Raw genomic sequence first — 19,638 nt, 5'->3', positions numbered from 1 at the left:
TGTATCCAGAAGAAATAATTACCGAAAGAAGGATGAGAGCATCCAGTATCAGGAAGTTTATTTGGGTGGCATCCTGATATAAGGGGAGAGTTTCTGGTCACAGCCTGCTGCGTGATGGAGAGCAACTCAAAGCGGAGTCTCCAACAGGACTCTGTTTTTATTTAGTTAAGTGTAATCTGTGGTCATTCTGACTGGCTGGGGACGCACATCTTCCAGAGCTCTATGCCTGGTAACAGTTTTCTACCTCCACAGTGACGCCATGGCCAGGAAGTGGGTTTTCAACAGCTAGAAAACCCTGGTCTTAGTGTTTTCAGCCAGCCCGTTGTTGGTCAGGTCCTTGGTAGGCCATGACCTTTATTGGGTCCCTCGTAAAGTGGTCGTACTTGCTACAGTTTGAGCAATTGCTGCATGGGATAATAGATATAAATGTTCTTCACCTTAAAAAAGGAAACAACAAAATGCTGAAATTTCTGCCTGCTAGATATGCTTTTGTGAGAAGAAAGTGAGTCTACTGTTCAACTGCAGCACAATCGGGAATTGAGGGATACTGATTATTTTCCTGGTGTTGCTATAGCCTTAACTTTTACCAGGTCAGTTAAATCTAGACCTCTAAAGATGTTTGGAGTTCTGTTACTGTGTGTTTGCTAAGCCTGAGTGATTCACAGCTCTGACTTGAGGCATCGTGGAATTGACCTTTATCTAGAGAAAATCCTATGTGGGTCATCGCATCTCTGGCATAAGACATTGCAGTTGAACAATACCAACCTGCACTGAGGCTGGAATTATTAACTTTGTCGTATTTGTAGTTGCATCTTCTACTGTGCTGTTTTTTTTCACTGATGCTTCAGTAGCTAGTTGTGGGTAGCTGACTTGGTTCTTCTTGTTCTGGCTTTGGAACGCTAACATAGCACAGTTTTTGCTCTTACACCCAAATTCATGCTCTGCTTTGCTATTCTTACTGCCTGCTTTTGAGACATACTTATTCGCAGGGTATCAGAAGACTGTGTTCCCATCACTTTTAAATCACACAATGTGACAGATGATGTTTCAGTTGAATGAGGTACCTAGGACAAGAAGTGTATGCTTTGAGTCTCACAGCAGATGAAGCAGTGGGTCAGCCTGAAGCTGCTGCAAGGCCAAAGCAGACTTCTACTTCTGTCTGTGGAGGGGTTAAAGAGCAATGTCCATGGCAACTCTAGAAAGAAGATTGGCCTCTTGATTATAGGGAACTGGACTGCAGTCCCAGCTGAGAAATGCACGAGAAGCATTACGGCATGTCCCACGTATACAAACAATGCTGGATGGGGTTAACACAGCTATCCAGAGAAAATTTATAAACTTAGAACTTTGTGGAGGTTGTGGGACATTCAGATGCTGATGGGAGAATGTCCCTAGTGATTGTGTGTGGGAAATGAGCTGCCATATGAAGAAGCAGTGTTCAAGCATGTGGTGATGCCCGTTTTTTTCTTCTAGTTTTTTTTTTTTTTGTTCCCCCTTCACCATTCAGGGGCAGGGTTGTGTTTGGTTGTGGAAGGCCCACCCCATTCCTGTTCTGCCTTGTCTGCTGCATGCCATGGCATGTCCCTGCCCTCCTAATGCAAGTAGCAACTGTGATAGATGAAAATCCAGTGTCTTAAAAAAATCAAGACAACATGTCTGCAGTATAATGCTGCACTGAACTAAAACACAGCTTTTCTAATTTTATGTGACACCATCCTTTCTGTCTTGAACGTTTTATTCGTATTCTATCTGTGCTTCTGTCACTGTGCTTCTGATCCTGGTAAGTTGAGTGTTCAAGTTTAATATATATGCTTATAGATACCCTAGGCTCTTTCTGCAGAGAATAGGAAAGGTGGGTTCACCAGCACCCTGACAGAAATGAGTGTGTTGGCAGAAATCGGAAGTTTCAAGGAACTGTAGTGTCTGGGGCAAAAAGTCACAGTGGAATCTGAAGTGAGGGGGTGCAGGGAAGGTGTCAGAGACAGTGTGAGCTCTTGATGACAGTTTGGTGTTCCCTGGATTTCCCCTCACTGGCAGCCTTTGGGGCAAATGGCTGGGCCTCCTCAAGAACTTCTCACCTGCCACCTGCTCCAGCTGTGCAAAGGGCAGTGCTGTTCTGCAATATTCCTCTGCAGCTCAGGAAGAAGGCAGACTTTGGTGCACCCTGCAGTGCTTGGCTTTCCGTACTGGACACAGCAAATAGTGTCACCTACCCGTCTCTTTGTGCACTTCTCAGTGTCTGTGTGTGCTGCTGTGTGTTGGAAGAGCATTCAACAACCATGTCACATTTTCAAACTGTGGTCGCAAATAAATGCGTTCGCCACTGCAATAGCTGACCTAAACATAGAATCTGACATAGTGATTTTGAAAAGGACGGCTGGTAAATCACTAGGCTCAGGTTGCTTAAAGATATTTGGAAGATCTAGAGCCTTTTGTCACAGAATCACAGAACAACCAGGTTGGAAGAGACCCACCGGATCATCGAGTCCAACCATTCCTATCAAACACTAAACCATGTCCCTTAGCACCTCATCCACCCGTGCCTTAAACACCTCCAGGGAAGGTGACTCTACCACCTCCCTGGGCAGCCTGTTCCAGTGCCCAATGACCCTTTCTGTGAAAAATTTTTTCCTAATGTCCAGCCTAAACCTCCCCTGGCGGAGCTTGAGGCCATTCCCTCTTGTCCCATCCTCCGTCACTTGGGAAAAGAGGCCAGCACCCTCCTCTCTACAACCTCCTTTCAGGCAGTTGTAGAGAGCAATGAGGTCTCCCCTCAGCCTCCTCTTCTCCAGGCTGAACAACCCCAGCTCTCTCAGCCGTTCCTCATAAGGCCTGTTCTCCAGCCCCCTCACCAGCTTTGTTGCTCTTCTCTGGACTCGCTCCAGAGCCTCAACATCCTTCTTGTGGTGAGGGGCCCAGAACTGAACACAGTATTTGAGCAGCGGTCTCACCAGTGCCGAAACACTGTTGTCCTCGCCACACTAAAATTCTGGCTTTATATTTTTTCTATGTGGGATCTAAATCCTTGCTAAACATTGAGTGATTTATGGAAGTGTGCTGTAGAGCTTAAATTTTTACCAATTGAGAATGGCTTTAATGCCCCTTCATTCCTTCTTGGAGGGACGTGTTTTCTGTAGTTGCTGTGATAGGATGACTCAATATAGTTTATCGATTTGCTGTGTTACTTTGAGAAAGTTGATGAAGTGCAGAAGATAATTGCTATACTTTCCTGTATAGCTGCAGCACTGGCTGTTGTAGTACAAGAAAGGATTCTCTCTAGCATTTGGCACGAAGTTAGGGACCTTTGCCTAAAGCAATGCTGGAGAGTCACGCACATACTGGTGCAAAGTTATCTGCGTTTGTGCAAAGCATTGTCTTGGCAAGAAACAGCGTGGCTGTCTTTAAAGAAAAGCATAGCTGCTGCATGAAGAATGGTGAGTGAAAAGTTTTCAGGGAGTTTTCTTCAATCAGCTGAAAAATCTCTTTAGAGTCAAACTTCTAATTAACAATTTACACCTAGTAAAAGCCCCTATGAGGGAGGGAGGAAGGAAGGAAGGGAGGAAGGAAGGGAGAAGTTAGTTTTTAATTTGTTTTCCATTAGACTTGAACCATTTCATCTGTGAAAAGAATACAGGGAAGGCCTGCATTACAGAGCCCTCTAGTGGTGATGTGCTTAATGAACACCAAAGAGTTTGGACTGGATTTTTTTTAATGTGCTTTACCACTGAAAATAGGAAAGAGATTTTGGGGTTTAATTTTGATTTTGTTTTAAATTTAAAATGTAAGCTTCTCTACTCTCATCACTTGTGAATTGAAATATACTTTACACATAACTGAAAACAACTTACTAAACCCTGTAATGACTTTAATATTGCTCCATGTGTGCACGGATACCCACAAATCAAAGAATGCACTTAAATGGAAATTGCATTTTGTTGCTACTGACGTGGGACAACTGGGAATGAAAAGCATTACCTGAGGTTATAAAGTGCTCCTCTGACACTAGAAATACTGTTGCTGAAGGATAAAAACAGCTGGAGGTTTGGGATTTTTTTTTCTTATGACAGTATTAAAAAGGAATATGGTAAGCTGTGTTTTATTTGGCTTAGGAACTCTGATTCCAACTTTCTGGATTATTTGTATACTTTAATAATTAATTGCATGCTTTATTTTTTTGGCTTTGATTTATGAGCTGCATTGTTCTAGAAAAATACTTTAGGCTAATGGTAAGTAACATCTGCCCTTGATTTTGACTTTTTTTTTTCTAAATACCTGTTGTTGTAAAACTAGCCAAATTTAAGAGAAGAGGAGATGGAGACAGTGTAATGGTACATAGAATGGACATCAGATATTAAAGATTTGTGCTTTAACCAACAAGTATGTATAAAATGTGTATGGTCTCATTAACTGCTGCTACTCTAAATCTGGACTCCTACAAGAATAAAATTAGTAATGCTCTGCTTTTCTGAGACGTTCAGTATTGTAAGCTCTGACTCCTGTGGAAACTGCAAGATATGAGATGCTTTTGAAAATCTTGCCAGAGTTTCAGGGGAGGAAAGGAAAGATATCAAATTATCACGATGCTTTTATCTTTCAATGCAGGACTATGGGGCACTAATGAAGTGGTTTCATTGCCAAGCAGATCATCTTTTCTTTCAGAACCCTCCCACTCTGTTCCTGCCTAATCCTCTACTGACAGGGAAAACACCGTGATAACACAAGTACCCTGAGAATTGTAAAAGTAGATCTGTGGCATTAAAGAAAATGCTTGCTGTTGGAACTGTGATACATGATCTTACGTAGTAATGATGACTACATGTTGTGACTGCACAAGTTTTGTATCAATTTTTTCTTACCTTTAGAATCAAATGGGTAAAAAATGCAAGATGTATATTTTGAAAAGCTGAGGAGTGGGAGGGAATGCTCTACGAATGTTTCATGAGTTAAAAAAAAAGAGAGGTGTTCAGGTATACATCCTTTGTATGGGATGGTTCTATTTCTCAGTGCTGCCTGTGTCACAGTACTGTTGTTTCTGCCCTGAAGACACAGCTCAAGCCTGTGAGCCTGCTTGAGCTTCCTGTGAACCACATACAACTGAATAATCAGTACCTGCCTTTCCTTGTCACTTTTACACCCAGTAAGAGTACAAAACTGGAAGCAAAAACTGTATGAAGGGGAACTGGTGGGAAATACCTTCTTTTATTGCTTATACTAATGCTACATATAAGGTTGTTGGACAAGGATTTATTGCAGCTAGTATTTATGCTGGATTTTGTGAAAGGTCTTTACTTTAGGGTGTTGCTATCTCGTCACTGAAGAGAAGAAAACATAAGTTTCTGCTGCTCAAGGCTTTGGAAAATGCATAATAATTTTCTGCCCAGTAACATGCTTTGGAAAATTTTCCTGAGCAAGCTTAGGTCTTTGTGTTTGGGACAGGGAGATTGCTCAGACTTGCAAGGCATAGTCAACAACTGTTTTCTGTCAAGCAGGCAATTTTAGAAGTGTGAAAATTGAGATTTCTTAAAGTCATACTTCAGAACATACTGGACCATATTCTTCTTGTGTCTTGTGTCTCTGTCAGCTTAAGAGTTTAAATCAAACTAAGAATCTTGAAGAAGTAGGTCTTTAAGGATTTGAAGGGATGGACTTCTGAGTTAGCATATCCTGCTTTTGAAAGAAACTGACATTAGTGTCTTCATGTTGTGTCATGGTTCTGTGTGTTCACTGTGATGATGGGAATTAGTTCCAAGCCAGGCTGATGACCAACTGGCCTGAGCCAACTTTTGTTGAGGTTTGTGAAGCATTGCACAAGAGGTTTGAAGGGAAACGTTTGGGGGCATGTGACAGTTAATCTCTTTAGCAGTAAGAATGAAGTTTAAGAATACTGTTGGAAATGTACTCAGTTCTGAGCCACTCTTTGTTTTAATTAACAATCTCCTGCATAGATTGGCAGTGTAAACTTCTTTAGTCCAATTAAATTGTACTTGGAGGCTGTCAATGGGGGGAAACTACCTCCTACCCTTTTTTTTTTTTTTAGTTTTTCAGTGAGTCTGTTGAATAATGAAAGTATTTGCCTGACAGAGTTTTGTAGTGTTTCGTCTTCTTGATGAATTATTGCAGACAATAGACGACAGTCTCTTTTGTCCAAAATGCATTGGAATGATTCATCCAATTCCTCAGAAAGTGACAATGAAGCTCATTCAGCCTTTACACAGACCGAGCACAACATAGTTGCAGCTTACTTAATAACAGCAGGTATGGGCATTGGAAAAGTGTTGTGTAACTTTTTAAAGTAGAACTGTAGATCTGAATGCTCGTTTTGTCTAGTAATAGTGACGGTGTTTAATTTTGTATTACACAAATGTCTGATGGCTTTTCTCCATAGTTTTTCTGACGAGTTAGCAGTCAGCGGGCTGACTGAAGTGTGCAGAAGCATCTAAGTTTTCTGCTCTATATTTGAAGGCAGTGTTGTATCTCAAAAGATATGTTTTGTTGATATGCAATTATAGAAGAGAGCAAGAATTAATTTCTGCCAGCTTGCAAAAGAGATAAAAATAGGGCATAGCTGTCACATCTTGCATTTTTCTGTGATGTACTCAAAGCTATCTTGAGATTTCTCTTGGGCCACATGTTTGTAGTAATATATGTGTAGTCTGAGCATGTGAGCGGGTGTCTGTTAGGGGGATGCAAGGGGAAGGGTTGGAATGTGACTAGAGGGAGGGAGTTGGTCGTTAATCAGAGAAGAGCAGACTCCAGTTGCAGCTGTATTTTTCACCAATGACATATGTTAGAAAAAGCATGCTGAAAGGCTTGCCATGGTATTCATTCTTGTGACTGCAATGGCCTTTGGCTACACTTGAATGATTAGGGAATTATTTTTTTTTTACCCCTGAAAACATTCTTATCCACAATTTCTTCATTAATGTTTCTCTGAAGCAGTGTTAAAGCAATGAAATATCAGCCTGAGAAAAACCTGAAACCTGCTGTGTGTATAAATAGGTTTTTTATATCTGTATTATGGAAAATTAAATCAGTTTAAGAATACTTTATTCATAGACTGTACCATTCATTTTCTGTTATCATTAGCTTTTGAAATACTTTAAGACGTTAATGTACTTAAGGTTTATATTAAGTAGTAGCGCTGATGGTTGCAATTTATTTAGTGTATTTTTTTGAAATGGTGAGTATGAGATTGCTGTTCCAGTAAAAAGGGTATTTTTGAATGCAAAGGCAATAATTTCAGGTTTTTAGCAAAATTGGTAGAACAGTTACACAAATCAGTAGAACTGTTAAGAAGCGGTGGAGGTGGATAACACACTCTGTAGTACTACCACACTATTTGCAGTTAACTGAATCTACCTGGTGCTGCAAATAAGTGTGAGACTTGTTCTAGTTCAATTAAAATTGATTGCATTTTATTTAACAGGGTGGTCTTTTCAGGTAGTTTGACCACCTTGTGTTAGAGATCAAAGGTATCGTAGGTAATAAAGTGGGATTAACCAGAATCCACCCAGTTCTTCTTTCTTAATCCTGCATGGAAATAAAATGTCTTTAAAAAATAAGTATTACTTGGTATGATTTTTTTTTTTCCTTTCTTACTATAATTAGGGCAGTCTAGTAAATCTTTCACCTGTAGCTTGGACTTTGCTTTTTTAATGAGGCATGGTTTTGGCAGTAAGGTCTATAACATCTTTGAAAGTATGATTGATTGCTTAGCAAATGCCATACAAGAGGAAATCTCACATCTGGAAAATTTAAGCTGTGTTCATAAACAGATGTCTAAGAATGAAGTACTGGTACAGTGTTCATAGTTATGCTTCTTTTTAAAAGCTTGTCATGCTTCACTCTTTTGCAAATAATTGCTTTGTTTTCTGAGAAAGAAGAAATTGCAGTCTGCAGCAGTCAGTGCATTAATTTTAGTGATCACAATGGGGAGACTGCAGAAAGCAATACTGTCTCATGGATATCCTTCATCTTAAAATGGTAAAATGCTCTGGTATAATTTTAAAATGCTAGAAAAAAAAATCTGTGTTATAGTTATATAGTTATATAGTCTTCATTGCTTTGATGCTGTTACCCCTGCTTAGCTCTGTTAGGGCTTGTATTTGCATTTGGTCTGCCCTTAGTGTTTATTTTCCTTTTCCCTGGGAAGAAGGAAAGTAAGAAATTCTTCTGCTCTTGATCAGGTCATGAAATTTTTATCTTCATCTTCATAAAACTACCATGTTTAATTAAATACATATGAGAATAGTTGTCTAACCCTAAGATGCTTCACAGGCCAAGTGGCAGCATCCATGTGCTTTTCCTGAATCACATGGGTTCATCCCAGCTGATGATTGCAGTTTACTGAAAATCTTGGACTTTAATTTAACTGTGTTTAGCATAATGCATTCTTCATCATGAGAGTACAGGTTTATGGTCCCATTGTATTTCTGATTTCATTCTTGGTCGCTGTAGTATCATTTAAACCATGCCTCATAAGAAGTCTGTACTGCTTTATAAATTTATAATTATCTTTTGCTGCCTCTCTCCCAAGAGATGACAGAACTGGCCCGAGAGTGCTTTTACTGTGGTGTTGATTTCAGATTGGATCTATAGCTCCCTGTTTCTTTTAATTTTGAGAGGTTATGCCATCAGCTATACCCCTCCAACATAATCTTTAACGTAATTTTTATGTACTATGCAGGAGACTGGCACCTGAAAGTAGACATGCTTGATCATTTTAGAAGGATAATGGAAAGATATAACCAAGGATTAATTATCGTTTTGTCTCGTTTGATTTTAAAATTACTGAATCTGTTAAGAGAGTTACTGTAAGGTAGGAAGTTGGTACTGATTAATAAAATGTTGCGGTGAAACTCCTTATGTGAGTTTATGTAAAATAAAGAAGTATTAATTTACATAATTGAAATAGAGAAACTTCATTTAAAAGCTGAAGAATTGGTGTTGTTCTTAATGTCTATTATTCAAAGTTTCATCTTTGTTATATTTTTATGTATGTTATTATGATTGCATGGTTGTCCTTCTGCCCTTTATCATATCTGTCATGGTGTTGTTATTAACGTAGCTCTTGCTGAAGCATAGTGGTTCAAACAGTACTTCTGATGTGTTTTTAACTCTAGAAATGTCTGCCTTAGTTTGATGCACTGGGGTGTGTGCTAGTGTTTATAATTCTATGAGTCATGTTTCTGTGGACTGCCACTGATGGAATCCATGGGACTTTCTGTGAGTTGAAGGGATTTCCATGTTGACACCTGTTGAAGTCTTCAAAATTCAACTGTGGATCCGAAGTGCTTGAAGTTGATTCTTGCCCTCAAGTTTTCTAATCTTTCCAATTCGAAGTTATTCTTTGAACTGCAGTGTATTTGTAGTCTGACTATAAACTGACATTAGAAATTTTTAGCTCTATGCTGTAGCTTTGACAGTGTCAGAGGTGTAAGAACATTGTATAGTTCTTAAAACCTTTATTGACCATTTCACAGAGGCACATCAGCAAAAACTAAGTGATGTGCATCAGGATTTTGGTAGAGCCAATAAAGGAGAAGAAATCCCACCAGTGAGGGTGGTGGATTTCCAGGGGACTGGGGAAGGATGGGCAGTGACTGTAAAAGAAGATGGAGCTGCTTTTAGAAGTTCACATTCCGTATGACAGCCATTCACTCAAGCTCCTTAAAGAATTATCTCTCAAATCTGTGAGGATGAAACATATAGTGTTTTGATTCATAGGTGAAACTTTTTAAATTAAAAAAAAAAGAAAAAAAGAAAAAAAAAAAGAAAAAAAGAAAAAAAGAAAAAAAGAAAAAAAGAAAAAATTCTAGGGGCCTTTCTATGGATAATGTGTTGTTAGACTTTTACCAAAATAACGCTCCACTATGCACTTGTAATTTAAGATGCTCAGGCTATACAAATATTTGTAAGTTTAGGATTTGGTTCAGTGATACTGTAACAGCTGTGCCAGACTAGGGAATCTATGGATAACTTAAAAATTTCCATTCTAATTTACAAGTTTTTTTTAGTGGCTCTATTTGCTTGAACATGCTGGAATTCTCCATTTTATTGATAAAGGGCTGTGAGTCTTTCTCTGCTGAGGTGCATGTGGGAGTTTTTAACCTTATTGGGTGTTTATTAATAGCTTGTATTAATAGCGGGTTAGTAAAACACTGGAGGATGGGATTTTGCTCTGGATATCTCTGCAACAGGCCAGAGTCTGAAGGCAATACAACCACAACAAACAGCACCCTGTTTTGTGGGAGGGCCATATAACCTCACTCAAAGAGCCCTGCAGTAAGGTTTGGCTATGAAGGAGAAAGAGAAAAGGAGCATCTGGAGGTTTTAGTATGGGTCACCAGCATCAGAAAAATCTTGCTGATGCACGGGGTTCTGAAGAGTGTCCTGGACACCTCGGAGAGCACTGTTAAGTCCAAAGCAAATTCCAGAGGGACTGGATGTGAAGAGAAGAGAATGCGTGTTTTAGTTTTAGTACTATATTTCATTATTACAGCTCGGAAGCCTGGCCATTTCTTATGTTGCTTAATAATAAACTTCAGACACACTTGGATCAAGTGAGACTAAAGAGATTTAAAAATACACAGGTTAGTGAGGCAGTGGCAAGTTCAGTGGAGACCTGCGCTTTCACCATGGCTATGGCACAGCCCTGGGACTTGTCAGGTGGAGGAAATAGGCCTGCCACTGCGGCAGGCTTTGCAGATCATCCAGACTGCTTGTCAAGGCTTAGAAAATACAATTTGCAGCAATCTGAGCCAATGCTGGCACTTGCAAAGAACTGAGACCTCAGGAGCAGACAGGGGAGTTAATCTGGCTAGGATAGTGGTAGCAAAGTCGAAGCTTCTATATTTTTTTGCCCAGGATTATTGTCTGAACGTGCAGTGGAAACTTTCGGCTGAGAAAAGACATTGTTAGGCGGTGGCCGGGGCTTTCTGCTAGATCAGCTAAATCTTAAAGCTTGCTTTTTTTTTTTCCAGTCACCAACTTGCATGTTTGTTTTTTTTACCATGGAAAACAGCACTGTACTCGGTGGCTGGACTCTTTGAGTCGTAATTCTAGATGTTTTTGAATTTCTGCTATGCTTGTTGTCTTTGCATCAGAAGTCCCAGGATCAGCAAAACACTCCACTGGCCCTCACTGAATCCAAGAGCAAGTTATCTAACTGGAAAAGCTTTTCTCTACTCTTCAAGTGTCTATCTTTGTTGCAAAATTGCGCTTGACCCAAAATAAAACTTGTTTAGGACTCAGATATTACAAGAAGCTACATTTTCTCCTGCATGTATATTACCAGCTGTTGTGCATCTTTTGTTAAGTTTCCCTTTTTTCTGTTTCTACAGGAGTTATAAGCATTTTCAGTAACATTGTTGTGTTAGGCATCTTTGTTAAGTACAAAGAGCTTCGGACAGCAACTAATGCAATTATTATCAACTTGGCTTTTACCGACATTGGTGTTAGTGGCATTGGTTACCCCATGTCTGCTGCCTCAGACCTGCACGGAAGCTGGAAATTTGGATATACTGGATGCCAGGTATTGCAATTCAGTCGGAGAGAAAATATTGATAATTTAAAAGCAAAAACAAACTGAGAAATAGGTAATAGTGTTGTCTGATATTAGTCCTTTTAAGAGATAAGATGGAGATGCAAAATTTGATTCTAGACCTGAACCTAATGTTCTGTGATGTCAGCAATTTCTAGATATGTTTTTTGTGTGAATTCTATTCAAAATTTGTATTTATAATGTTAGAAGATTAAAATGTAACCTTATATTTATCAACTAGAGATATTAAAATAGCTTTAAGAAGGCTTAGGAAATTAAATCCCAAAATGAAAAAGCCTATAATAGCACATACACACTTGATCACTTATTTGACAGTTAAAAGACTTCAGATGTGACTACTGTTTTGATGATGAGCTTGACAGATCTTAGTGAGTTCTGTTAGGCAATACATGTTCTTTTGGATGGAACTATTAAGATATCTGAAATGAAGGCCTGCAAGGCTATTGGTTTCCATGAAAGATTTAGCCTATTTTAATAGCTGTCTGTTTTTAAAAATAGACTGACTGAGAATTTATACTTCCATAGCAGAGGGACGGTACTCATTGATCACTGTGTAGTGTGACTTAAATCTACTTTTTTAAAAGACTGTTGGGCTTAAGCGCCCAGGAAAATGAGTAGTAGAGAAGGCATATGATGAAAATGTGACTCAAGGAAAATATTAGCAACACTATACATTTTTGATCTTTATGTTATGGATATTTATAACAATCTGACATCACTTCTCTGAGTACATGGTTTTTTTAAAGCTCAAAATTCAGTCACTGTTTCACCAGAAGCCTTACTTTTAACGTCTTTGGATCTAGATTGACTTGTAGTGGGTTGATGTAAAATCTCACTACCAGTGCTTTGGGAGTTAAGATTGCTTGAAGAACAACTCATATCATAGAATAGAATCATAGAATTATAGAATCATTCAGTTTGGAAAAGACCTTTAAGATCATCAAGTCCAACTGTTAATCTAGCACTGCGAAGTCCGCCACCAGTCCATGTCACTAAACGCTACATCTACATGTCTTTTACATGTCTCCAGGGATGGTGACTCAACCACTTCCCTGAGCAGCCTGTTCCAATGCTTGACAACCCCTTCAGTGAATCCTGTGAACTGAGATGGCTGAATGTCATGTAATTCTATTATAACCCCCAGTGGCATGTGGTCTGGCACAGGGCTCTGTATTTCAGGGGTGCCAGTGGTAACCTGCTGCCCGTGAGATGACTGGGCAGATGCATTTGGAGCATTTGGAGCATTTTTGGTTTGCAGCATATGTTGCTCTGTGCAGTAGATCTAATACATGCAAAAATGGGGCCAAACCAGAAAAAATCAGTATACTCTATCAATGATGTAAATATAGTTATACAACACAGGAAAGAGTGACAATTCAGGACCTCACATTTGCTAAAGCCATAAATTTTCTGATTAATCCAATGCTCTTCAGGTTTCCTTAACACATATGGAAAACATGAATGAAACCCCCTCAGTCTCCAAAATCTTTATCTCCGAATCTCAAAATTTACTTATGGAGCTATGATGTCTGTTCACATTTTAGACAACTGTCTTCAGGTTTCTTGATGTGCACACAATCAGATTGCTTTGGAAATGTTTAATTTTAAAAGAGCTAGCCCCAGATTCCCTGCATTGCAGTAGTTGCTTCAGTACCTTGCTTACGGAAGACGACACTGGCTAAATGTAATGTATCATAGTGCCTTCAATTTAGTCCTTGAATTTGTGCTTGTGTCTTTGAAAGTTTTCTCAGAAAGCACTTTTTCATCTGTATGTTTTAATTTCAGATCTATGCTGCCTTAAATATCTTTTTTGGGATGGCGAGTATTGGTTTGCTCACTGTTGTTGCAGTTGACCGTTATCTGACAATCTGCAGGCCTGATATAGGTACTGTACTTGTGGTCAAAACCAATTTGCTGTTGGCCTTCCATGAAAGAAGAGTCTAACTGTATTGTTTTCTCATGAATGACTCCATAATTATCGTGCTGGGCATTATTTGAATTTAGGGCACGATCCTACGATACTTGGTTATCTGTTTGGCATGGATTTTACTGCTTGTGAAACTGAAAATTTCAGAATTAGTCTGTTATTCTGTTTACGAGTTGTTTTTTCACAACTGTTTCCAGTCTTTAGAGGGTCACAACCATTTACAGAAGCAGATGTAAGGCCCCTAGCTGTGGGAGATTTTGACCACTGTCAAGCTGATGTGTGCCTCTAGAGTTGTGTTAGCACTGTACTAGATGTTTTCCTTTCTCTTTTACAGTCAATTTCTCCCTCTGTAATCATGAAAGATGTACTTGAATCCACTGTTGCATAACAAGCTTTTGGCACGGGGTTAGGATCAGGTATTGCTGTGAGTTGGAAGGGGTCAAGGTATTTAAGTGGTGTTTAAGGCTGGAAAGCTTGAGATATCAATCAGCAGTATGAAACAGTTATGCTGCTGTGTTCAGGAGTGTAGGCCTTTGAAAGGATCATTATTAACTTGGTATGTGCTTGCTGGAAGCCACTTGTCGTTCAAGTTCAACGCAAGAAAGAAGCAAAAGATGACAGTGGTTTGTGATTGTATGTGCTTGGCCACAGGAAGAAGAATGACTGCCCGTAGCTATGCCTCTCTAATCATTGCTGCTTGGATAAATGCAGTGTTTTGGGCTTCCATGCCTACTATAGGCTGGGCTAGCTACGCTCCGGATCCAACTGGAGCAACGTGCACGGTCAATTGGAGGAAAAATGACGTGTAAGATTCCATTTCATCCTTCTTTTTAAGTTTGCTGTCTCAGTGAGGCTAAGATTATTTAATTCACAGTCACATGAGCATAACTACTTCTTTCTGAAGTATGAAACCTGATTTGTAAAAATAATTTTAAAACAATGGAAATAATATAGAGCAAGTCCAGCATGCTTGAAAACTGCAAGACTTGCAGTTGCTAATAAAAAAAATTAAGCCCAAAGAAAATTTTCGTAATCCCTTAAAAGCTCGTTTGATGATTTCATAAACAAATCAAAATATCAAATACTTTAGTAACTTTTCCTTGATTGCTATTTGTAAGTTACTGTGTTTTGTTTTTCTGTCTTATCAGGTCCTTTGTTTCCTACACAATGAGTGTAATTGCTGTTAATTTTGTTGTACCCTTAACAGTCATGTTTTACTGTTATTACAATGTTTCCCGGACAATGAAACAATATGCCAGCAGTAACTGCCTGGAGAGCATCAATGTGGATTGGTCTGACCAAGTAGATGTGACAAAGGTATGGCAATGAGGACAGGTTTGATTTTAAACATGTTTTTTTGTGTTAAATTCTTGTGAGCAAAGGAACAGTGCAGCTTTTTAAGCATTTCTGTTTCCAACATTCTCCCTTTTCCTTGCATACTGAATTTTAACTGAAATTTGGTGAAAACTCTTGGCATGACTTAGAAGACTAGATTCTTTACTTTTAGCCTTATACTTTTAGGCTGGGAACAATGTGAATTTTTATTGCATCTGTTCTCTGTCATTACATAGAAACGTACCTCAGATATATCCTAGGAGGTTTTTTACTCTTTGTGTCTGCAGTCCTTAGGCTTTCTGTTAGGTTCATAGGTGTATCTGGTCTGAAATGGATTGGTCAGTTCTGCACTGAACTCATGGCCTAGAATTGAAAGTGCATTTCCATGCTTCAGAGCTGTGTGACTGATCCCTTGTTCTTTTCAGTCTGTTGAGCTTATTGCTTTCTTACATAAGCAGTAGGAAATGTGAGTTATGGCATGAAATCACAGAATCACAGAATCATTAGGTTGGAAAAGACCTCTAGGATCATCAAGTCCAACCATTCCTAGCAACCACCAAACCATGTCACTGAGCATCTTATCCACCCGTGTTTTAGATACCTCCAGGATATATAAATGATATAACCTGCCTGTATGGTAGGTGATCTTTTAACCTATAAAAGTCCTTGAGGAAGCTTGAATTTCACTAGGGCCTTTGGTTTTGTGTAAAGACATGATTTTGGTTGGGCGTGAATAAACAAGTGGGAGAGAACGGCACAGAAGAGTGCATACTTATGCTTTTGAATTACTTATCAATGCAAACTTACCATTCCTTGGAAAACTTTCTCATTGCTAAATTTTGAAAAATGGTATTTTTATGTAAAAATAATATTTTGAACATTTTACTCTTCTGAACAATTTTCAGAAGGCTTTAAGCTGAGGATTCAGTTGCAAATTTTGTCTCACAGTTGAGAAGAAAATACATTTTTCCTGTCTTTCATTTGAAGACACTTTTTTTTTAAAAAAGAAAAAAAATTGGAATCTTTGTTGTGAAGCACTGCCTTTCTTTAAAATTGGACTGCTTTCTTTTTCACAAATTAGCATCTTCCAAGCTTTCTGCATGCCAGACAAACTTCTAAACAAAAGAGTTCTTTCTCTACATTATTATCAATAGGTATTACATTTGTTTTTAAATAGGAATAGTCTGCAGAGTCACTGCTTGTTTATTAGTTATGGCCTAGAATACAAAGTAGCCATTTATTTCTTGTTTTTCAATGTGTTCATCACTGAAAGAGTGAATAAGAGTAGAAGTAAACAACTCTAGGGAATTCTGTTTATACAAAGAGCCCTGAAGTTTTGTTTGGTCTTTTGATGATTTTTTCTTTCCTCCTGATTGTTTTGTGATTAAATTGCAGTTCTCATTACTGATTCATGTCCCTAATAAAAGCCAGAAAATTCTGTCCTGGTTGATTCCTCTTCTGCTCTCCCACTACTACAAGTTTGTTACTGTTCAGTTCTAGCTGTGGAGTGTTCTGGGGTGTGAGCCCTAGTGACAGGCAGGCAGAGAAGACAGATGACTGCTTAGATCTCTCCTCAGTGTGATGCTTGAACATGGCATCATGCTTCATTAAATAAGCAGACACTTCTTTTTTCCTTAAGTATATAGACTCAGCCTTTCTACCCTGTGCCCTGGAAGTCTATATACTTAAGGGAAAAAGAAATGTCTGCGTAGTTTAATGAAGCATGATGGCATGTTTTATTTAACTATACTATAGTTAAGCCTTATGATTATTTTATTAGGTTGGTTGTTTGGCTTAGATTTTTTCCCTTTGTTCATATTTATTGTTTGTAACAGCACCCCAGAGTAACCTGGTATTGCTGGATTCCTTCTAGTTGGGCTCTCTAGGATGGCAAAACCAGGTTACCCTGAAAAGTTTTTTTCTTGATGTGTGTCTCGAGTCTGTTTTGAAAGGGAATCTGTCACTCTGATAGAGCATTTTGTCTTTGGGAAGTGATTTATATTTTCTCTAGCAAGGTCAGAAAGCAGATTTCAAGTTGTTTATAACTGAACAGAAAACGGAGGAAGTAGCTAGGAAGTGGTTAAACTAGATGATTTATGTAAAATTTGGTATCTTCCATGGCTCAGAGGATGTTGATTACTTGTCATTAAATGTAGCATTTCAGAGAAGCAATAGCCACCCTCCGTTTGATATCAGAGTGCAGCTTTTCATAAACATATATAAATGTGTGTATATATATATATATATATGAGACAATAAAAATAAAGCTAAGGTAACTTGCAGTTTGAAGGAGGGGGTATACTGATAGCTTTCAGTGCATTTACAGCTCTGAGGTGGTGGTCATAATTTATGCGTCAAGTCCTCTCTGGCCTTTTAACCATTTGATGGACAGATTTAACATAATCAGAAGTGCTGACTGTGAAGATTGAACATAATAATATAACAGCATGCCAAAATAAATGGCAGTGTAATGCGCTTTTAAATCCCCAAGGTGAGCTTTCATTATAACTCGTCAAAATTTGTCAGATGTGCTTGTGTATGTGTTGTTACCTGGTTCTGGATAGCTCTATTTTCATACAGGTGTATGCACCTTTGAGGTTAGGTTATGAGGTCTCCACCTTCAGGCAACTCTGGTTATGTGTCTGTTCCTCTTGTTTTACAGATGTCTGTTGTGATGATTATAATGTTCTTGGTGGCATGGTCTCCATATTCTATTGTGTGTTTATGGTCTTCCTTTGGAGACCCAAGGAAAATTTCTCCTGCCATGGCCATCATAGCACCTCTGTTTGCAAAATCTTCCACATTCTATAACCCCTGCATTTATGTGATTGCAAACAAAAAGTAAGTGGTCCTAATTTACTACCAGGCTACTTTAGGATTTTTAGCATACCTTGTAACAATAGAATGATCGTCTGTAGCATATGGCAAACTGATCAGTGAAGAGATCAGAGCGTAAGCCATTGCTGATTTGCAAAAAGATGACTTTTAGGACAGAAAGCCTAAAAGAAATTGTTTTGATGATCATCAGAACACACTGAATTGATAAAGATTTTTGAGAATACAGTAACAAAGCTTTTGTGAGACAGTTTTGAAATTTCCTTTGTGGTTTCTCAGAGGGTCTAATAATGGAATGTGGGTTCCATCAGCAGTAGGCTGCTTTTTAATGACTGTGACCAAAATGTGTGTTAACCTAGTGACAAAGAACTTTTGAGGATATCCTGGGCTGATTTGGCACGTGTCATATTCTGACTGATTAGGATAGATTGACACTTGTTGTTGAAGTAAATAAGCTAAGCCTATTCTTCTGTTTCGAGCAAGCATATCAAATGCTCTAACCATGCCAATGTCTCTGACTGGAAACTGGGTTTTTCAGAGAGGCATGCCTCCTTTTTTTGCAACCAGCCTAAAAGCAGAGCCTGTGATCTCTGTCTAGGTTACCCTATCTGATACTGCTGAGTCAATGAAAAACCATCTTTGTTTTCCCCATTCTGTAAGTTCGTCTTTCTTGTCTCTATGCCCTGTTCTGGGACAAGTAACAGCTGCTATGACCCCTGTTACAGAGAAAACACTGAACTCAGTTATTCCTGTACACACAAGTGAAAAAGACTCAAGTCCTTTTGAACTCAAAATACATCATTTTTTATAAAGTGAGTTTTACTGGAATCAAAACCTGTTGTAATACTTCAGGCCAGCTTGCCCAGATATTCTTTATACTTATATACTTATACTTATTCTTTATATTCTCCAGCTAATGATCTTTCTGCTTTCCCTTTCTTGTCCTTTACAGGTTTCGGAGGGCAATCCTGGCTATGGTGCGCTGTCAGACAAGACAAGAGATAACTATAAACAGTGCCTTGCCCATGAGTGTATCTCAAAGTGCACTGACGTCGTAGAACTCATGTCATTTACCCACAGAAGTTAAATGGAAAGGAGTGAAATCTGGCTCAAAGTTAATTAATGTTTTGGAAGATTAATGTTTTGGAATAATTGTCTGCCCCAGCCAGCCAGCTGTTTCCTGTTAATCACAATAATCTTTTTAGATAGGTTAAAATGAAAAAAAAAAGACAAAATCTGCTAAGATTTTGGCTTTGAGAGTGAGTTTTATTGGCCCAGTATGTTCAAACAAAAAAGCCTAGTGAAGTGTCCACTGTGACTATTATGAGTTAGACAAATTGACACAGGGGCAGGGAGAGACTGAAGCAGGGAATGCTTAGCTTCAGTAACATAGATTTTGTACCTGTAAGTTCTTTCATGAATTAATTTCCCTTAACTTGCCTTGAAAGTTTTCCAGACTTGAAATACTGTGGATTCTTCCTGTGTGAATACATTTCTATACCAAATGTCCATGTTGGTATAACTTGCAAAGTTCTGTTTCTGTGAATATCTTAAGATACAATATATCTAGCCAGATCATATAGAACCTGTTAGAAGCTTTTAGTATTTTGAAGGGTTTTCAGGATATGTAATGTATTTTTAAAGTTTTGGCACACACAACCAAATGAATTTGAAGGAAAGACAAGTTTTTTTAGTAACAGTATATTTCCAGTGATTGTGACTGCACAGCAAATCCTGAAAATGAGAAAAATGTACCCTAAAGCTTGACTCTTGGCAGGTGCATGAAACTGAGTAAATCTTTATGGTAATTTCTCATTATTTCTAAGTCAATCTCATGGTTATATAGGTCTGTTGTGTAATTTTCAAAAGACTACCTGTGGTGATGTGAGTAATGGATTTATTCAGGATGGAAGAGTTGACTGTGTATAGATCTATTTATGAATGGTAGTATATGCATTCTTGATGATTCTCAGACTTT

At 38.6% G+C, this 19,638-nt stretch overlaps 1 protein-coding gene across 1 annotated transcript; it reads left to right on the top strand.

The window, feature by feature from the left end:
• Positions 1-5,559: 5,559 nt before the first annotated feature.
• On the top strand, positions 5,560-18,843 carry RRH (retinal pigment epithelium-derived rhodopsin homolog). Its single transcript, XM_069854868.1, has 7 exons — positions 5,560-6,255; positions 11,343-11,533; positions 13,349-13,448; positions 14,142-14,295; positions 14,639-14,807; positions 17,488-17,666; positions 18,613-18,843. The coding sequence occupies exons 1-7, from the start codon at positions 6,150-6,152 to the stop codon at positions 18,716-18,718; spliced, it is 1,005 nt and encodes a 334-aa protein (XP_069710969.1). The 5' UTR covers positions 5,560-6,149; the 3' UTR covers positions 18,719-18,843.
• Positions 18,844-19,638: the final 795 nt, after the last annotated feature.

The sequence above is a fragment of the Phaenicophaeus curvirostris genome, chromosome 4 (genome assembly GCF_032191515.1).
Source record: "Phaenicophaeus curvirostris isolate KB17595 chromosome 4, BPBGC_Pcur_1.0, whole genome shotgun sequence".
Classification (NCBI taxonomy): Eukaryota; Metazoa; Chordata; class Aves; order Cuculiformes; family Cuculidae; genus Phaenicophaeus; species Phaenicophaeus curvirostris.
Note: the sequence above shows the minus strand (reverse complement) of the source record. Positions and strands in the feature narration are given on the sequence as shown.

Coding starts and splice junctions, on each gene's coding strand:
- RRH (XM_069854868.1), top strand. CDS start 6,150: ATGCATTGGAATGATTCATCCAATTCCTCAGAAAGTGACAATGAAGCT. Junction 6,256..11,342: donor AGCTTACTTAATAACAGCAG/GTATGGGCATTG, acceptor CTGTTTCTACAG/GAGTTATAAGCATTTTCAGT. Junction 14,296..14,638: donor AATTGGAGGAAAAATGACGT/GTAAGATTCCAT, acceptor CTGTCTTATCAG/GTCCTTTGTTTCCTACACAA.